The sequence below is a fragment of the Microcebus murinus genome, chromosome X (assembly GCF_040939455.1).
Source record: "Microcebus murinus isolate Inina chromosome X, M.murinus_Inina_mat1.0, whole genome shotgun sequence".
Taxonomy (NCBI): domain Eukaryota; kingdom Metazoa; phylum Chordata; class Mammalia; order Primates; family Cheirogaleidae; genus Microcebus; species Microcebus murinus.
In genome coordinates, this window is record NC_134136.1 from 62,378,120 (window position 1) to 62,384,089 (window position 5,970).

The following is a 5,970-nucleotide window of genomic DNA, read 5'->3' on the forward strand; positions in this document are numbered from 1 at the left end:
CATACTACTGTGACTCCCTGTTGGTTCTTAATTATATCCTTATGTTGACAGGAGACTGAGAACTAGTAAAATGAAGTGGGGAAAGATGGTCTGACTGCTTAGTAGTAGGTTATGTCAAAGACATAGCAGTGAAAATGTAAGAAAATGCAGCACTAACACTAGCCTAAAGAGCCACAGAGGGATTTATAAAATTAAGATCCCAATTCCATGAAAGCAGTCAAGTTAAACGAGTGAAAAAAGATTCAAGCAATGAGGTCATGGTATACGGCCACACTTCTGTGTCTTGTAAACTAATGTGCCTCACCGTGGCCTTACTGCAGCCAAGGTCAGATGTGTTAATAACTTAAATGTCTCTAGTGCTTTTAAACTCTTTCACATCTATTAGCCATTTGACCCTCACAACAACCCTGTGAGGTAGGCAGGGCAGGAGTTAATACCATCCCCATTTTACAGATGAGGAAAACTGTTGTAGAGAGGTAAACTAAATTGCCTTACATCAGAGACAAAGCCCAGGTCGAACTAGCTCTGTTGGACTCGGCTCCATCCATTTTCTATTAGGCCACCCCTCACATTTCTGAAAGGTCTTACAATTAATGGAGAATCTTGGGGAAAGGTACTAGCAAGTATATTCCTACCACTCTGCACATTAATGGTTCATCCACTCTTTTTCTCTGAGGACACAGAAAAGGAGCCAGAATCCTAGAAAGCAAGTATTGAAACTAGACTTCTACCAGTTTAGGAAATAAACTTTTGTTATCAGTTCCTAGCTTTTGGTGTTCGAAATCAACTTCTGAAGCAATTTTTCAAGGCCTAGCTGAAAAGCACCAGTTGCTTCTTCCACTGCTGTTGCCAAACATCTGACCGCGATGACAGCGTCCCTGCGGAGCTCATTGGTAGTGTCTTGCTGAGCACTGGCCTCCTCACCAATAGCAATCAGCCTGTCCAGTTTTTCTTCCTCACGCTTTGAAAGTTCTCGTGCCAATCTCCTGTTTTCTGCCAACTCGGCTGCAATGGTTCTGGCCACTGACCGCCTTCTTCGTCTTGCCCACCTTGGAGGGGGTTCACTGGTCAAAGGCCTATCCCCACCAGAAACAAAACCAACTCTGGGAGAGGAGACCGGAGGCCGTGGTGCGGAGGCTGCACCAGGAGTGTTGCAGCTGGTGCTGGTGCAGGGACCGGGCTCCCCGGACACACCCAGTCTGGTCATGGGGCTGCTCTGACAGGGAGCAACTGCACCTCTGAAAAGGTTGTGGGAGTTGCTGTAGGTGGGGGTCCCTTGAGAGCACCCTGCACCCGGGGATTCATCCCAGGAGTCCTCGAGGTCACTGGTTTCTCGTATCCGGTTACTGATTCTCAGCTGACAATCAATCTTCATCTGATTCCTTAACTGTTTTCAAGATAGGCCGAAGATCAGCTGCCTGAGTCCTTTTTGCTTTCAGAATGCTGGTTCCCTCTTCCCCTGGGGTGTCAGAGGCCACTAAGGTCTGATCACAGTGCTTGGCCCAAGCAGCATCCTCCATTAAGTTGTCTGGGTCAGTCACTATCTGATTTCGAAGAAGCTGATCCAATGTATCATAAAAAGCACAGTGTGGTGGGTCACCCATACTTGTGGCATGGGCCACGTAGGCCTTTAAATATAACGCCTTCAGAACTTTAAACTTGGAGCGGCACTGACGTTCAGTGCGGCGGAAGCCTTTCTGCTGCATTCGCTTAGACACAGCCTGATAGACATCAGCATTATGATGCACAGTCTGGAGGTGCTGAATATACTCTGCCTCACCTAGTATGGAAAGGAGAGTTCGTGTCTCCTGTCTGGACCACTGGATGCCTGCACTGCTATTGGTACTGGCCATGGTACGTTGGGAAGGAAGGCTAGAAAGCTCCTGTGCAGCAAGGTGCAAATCTGAAGGTGTGTGGAAGCTCTGTGTGTTCTCAGTGTATTTCCAGGAGCCAGCCGATTCTTCACTCTCAGGGACAACTGCTGAGAAGCCAGGTCCAAGGACTGAATTTCTGGCTTCTGCCAAGGATCTGCTTTACTTTCATTACTGTATTTGAAATATTTCGTATTCTGCTTTGTTCTGCTGCCAGTCCAACAATCTCTTCATTTTCTGAGTAAGCTACAACGGCTGGAGTAACTCTGTCACCTGCATCATTTGCAACTACATCAGCACGGCCATCCTTGTAGACAGCCACACAGGCTGATGTGCAGCCCAGGAGAACCCCGATGGCCGCCATGAGGCGGCAGCGCCGGCGGTGGCAGCAAAGACGAGTCCGGCAGCCGCAACCTCACATCAAAGTTTGACCTGCCTTTTTAGTTTGTTTTGAAAACCTTTGCAGTACCAGGAAGAAGCAGGATTGACTGGATAAGATGTCCAAAAACAAAATTCAGGAATCCAGGAATTATGGAAATAATGCACACATGATCTTTTTACAGGTATGAAAATGGGGCCTTGACTATGATCTAAAGCCAGCAATCTATAGGACCTTTCCTATATGAGAAAGATGAGACCTGTAGACCAATTGAGTGCCAGAGAATGATAGTCTGCCAGTCTACTCACTGTGCCTGGATGAGCACTCATCAATAGGGGTTTTGGGCAAATAGGCCAACAATTCAAATATTATGTAGCTCAACACTGCTTTAAATATCTACCCCTCCATACATTGTTGGCCATCGCTTTGCTTTGCAGACTGCTAAGACCACACAATATATTTTATTCACAGTAAGTCTGTTGTATCTGAATCTGAAAGACCTTTGACTCTTTCTCACTCTCATCTTTGAGTCTCATTTACTCATTTGCAAAATGAGAATCATACCATGCTATCAGGGATGTTGTGAAAATCAAACACAAAAATCTTTGTAAAGTGCTCAGCACACAGGAGATACTCAAGGATTTAGTCCCTCATTTCCAGAATATGTTCATTGGAGCAGCACGTTATGATGCTTGGTTTAGCTCTTCTCCTACCTGTCCAGCCTCCACCCCCAACCCATTTCTTTAGACTTTTCCCATAATTTCAACAAAATGCTTGTTTCCTTTTGTAGGCTCAGCAAGTTTCCTCAGAGATTACTTGGGCATCTCTTTCAAAACCAACCTTTATAATGGTTGCAAGGAGGTAGCATAGGAACCTGGACTTTTCCTTACTATGAGCTTTGTTCTTTTCTGGCTACCTCAGACACCTCACATCAGAGCTGACCTGACGTATAGCCATCAGGAGTGGTGGGATTTGTCAAAAAGTGCCAACCTGGAGTGTTTCTTAACTGGTAGTGCCAATAGGGTTTCCTTTCTGTCCTTGCTTATATAAAATCATTTCTTTGGTGGGCAGTAATTCTTGAAAAGTAAGTAAAGGCTCATGACAATTTCAGATGGGGAGAAATGTACTAAATATAAATATAGACTTACTCTAAGAAGTGTTCAAAGAAACTTCTAACCCATTGTCTCAGTAGAGGTCTCTGAATCCTCCACTGTTATATCAGCATGGGTTTTATCTGGAAGCGAGCGTCTGTGAACCTGACGTTCTCACAACCAGGATCAAAAGAATCTACATTTTTTTGTGTGTTGAGAAGCCAAAGTGTCTAGCCTTTATAACATATGTGTACATTTCAAAGACTTTTCATTTATCCCTGTAATTGGTTAGATTACTTTAAAGCTGTGAAAGATGAGAGCCCTGGTTTCCCACCCAGTGAAAAACTGAGGCCTGAGATGTTTAGAAAAAGTCCTACCCACAGCCATCCATATTTGTTCACCGTGTGACACGATGGTGACCAAGGGCAGGTTATTTGCAAGTCAACGACTGTTGTGAACCAACTATGACAATGATGCCTCCTCCATTTTTCACACCCACTTGTGTCCACTCCCTGTTGAAGTTATTTTGTGTCTCTTCCTTGAGGGAGGGTCAAGAAGACCTAAATGGATGGTTCAATGGATAATTCCATGTTGGGGCACTTAAAAATCACCATCCAGGGGGAGGATCAAGATGGCGGATGAGAAACACTGCCAGACAGAGTGTCTCTGCAGAAAAGACAGATTCTAGCAGAAATTAGAAAAAAGAGGCAAGAAAATGAGCATACAGTGGATGAGGGCCGGAAGGAGGGGTACCTGAGACCCCGGGAGACTCCACGGGAGGAGGCTGCGGAAGAGAACTGGAAGCTGAGACCGCCGGAGCAGCCCGGAGACCAGCGGCAAGGGTAGGTGGATAAGTCACCTTTCCCCTCCTCTGCATTTGGGACTGCTGGTGGGCTCCCCAGTGGGTGAAGAGACCTGCAGACACCAGCCCAGAGACGGCCGCCGCCAGCTAGTGGTGAGCCTGTAGCAGACTCGGCACCAGGCTCCCAACTCCCTCGGGGTACCTCCGTGTGCACAGACCCCAGCCGCGCGACAGGCACCATATTGCCTCCTTCTCCCCTCCACCAACCCTACCCGCGGCTGCCCAGAGAGACAGTATAGCCACCAGCCGGAGGCACCTCCAGGGAACATGACCTTCCCTTTTGGGACCCTACAGCTGACTAAGGAGAACTCAGACTGTGAGCTCCCTACCCGCCAGCCCTCCCAGGTGCTGCTGGCACGGTGTTCCCAGGAGAACGGGGCAGACTAAGAGGCTGAGAGACATAGACCCAGCTTGGGCTCCCTGTGGGTGAATTGGGATCGGAACTCCTCTCCCTGATGGGGATACAGTTTGAACTCTGGGAACCAGAGGTCGGACCTGCAGACCAGATCCCGTGCACCGAGGTCTAGCATTGCCCGGGGCACAGAAGGGATATATGTGAACAGCCTACTGAGGTGTGTGTGCCTTCAGGGGCAGATCAGCGTCCTAGAGGGCAACCCTCCTCCCAAAAGGAGGCCATACACCCAGCCCAGGTGGCGTTTCTGCACAGGAAACCTCCACGCCGGCATCACAATCGAGGGAGTCCTGGTGGCGTGTGGTCTGGCCTGCTGGCAGAGTCCCAGGAGTAGCTGCGGAGTTGGGGAGGGTGGAAAGAAGCGAAGCCCTCTCCAGACTGTGGGTCTCAGACAGCCCCACCCCCACAACCAGACTTTCTGGCTGAGCGGGGCCATTGCAGCCCCACCCTGACAGCTTTTCCTGGAAGCAGAAAACAGAACTTTGACCCCTGCTAACAGCATTGGTGGTGCCTGAGGGCAGGCTTACCCAACCCAGCTCTGCCCAGAACAAGAGCTGATAACAGGACACAAAAACAACATCATAGCCTGTTCCTCCAAGCAAGCGCCACCTACTGACAGGGACGGCATCCTGCACAGCCTTTTCATGGCACACACTGACTCATTATACAGGGAGTGGTCGAATCTCACCCACAGACACCACCTAACGCCTCAGAAACTAAACAAGGCGTGTGAATACCCAAACAAATACTTAAAGGAAAGAAACAAAAACTAATCGACATGGGAAGAAATCAGCGAAGGAACTCAGGAAATATGAAGAACCAAATGGAGAACACACCCCCAAAGAGGAGTACCAGCCCCCTAGAAACGGACACCAACCCAAATCAGGCAACCAAAATGACAGAAGAGGTATTTCTTATGTGGATCATAAGAACACTCACTGACCTACAAAAACAACTCAATAACCAACACAAAGAAACCACAAAAAGCCTCCAGGACCTAGAACAAAAGTTCACTAAAGAAATAGAAATATTGAAGAAAAGTTTAACCGAACTCCTGGAAATGAAGAATCAATTCAGGGAAACACAAAGTACAGTGGAAAGTCTCAAGAACAGGGTAGATCAAACAGAAGAAAGAATCTCAGAGCTTGAACATAACACCCTCCAACTAAGTAAAACCGTCACAGAGATAGAGCAGAGAAACAAGAGAAAAGAGCAAAGCCTACAAGAGATGTTGGATTATGTGAAGAAACCTAATGTGAGGGTCACAGGGTTACCAGAAGAGGAAGAAGACAACACTAACGGGTTGGACAAGCTATTTGAAGATATAATAGAGGAAAATTTCCCAGGCCTTGCTC

At 47.6% G+C, this 5,970-nt stretch overlaps 1 protein-coding gene across 1 annotated transcript; it reads right to left on the bottom strand.

The window, feature by feature from the left end:
* Positions 1-763: 763 nt before the first annotated feature.
* On the bottom strand, positions 764-1,853 carry LOC142865938 (myb/SANT-like DNA-binding domain-containing protein 7). The gene is given in 2 exon segments (XM_075999547.1): positions 764-1,366; positions 1,368-1,853. Coding segments are annotated over 2 exon segments (1,089 nt in total).
* Positions 1,854-5,970: the final 4,117 nt, after the last annotated feature.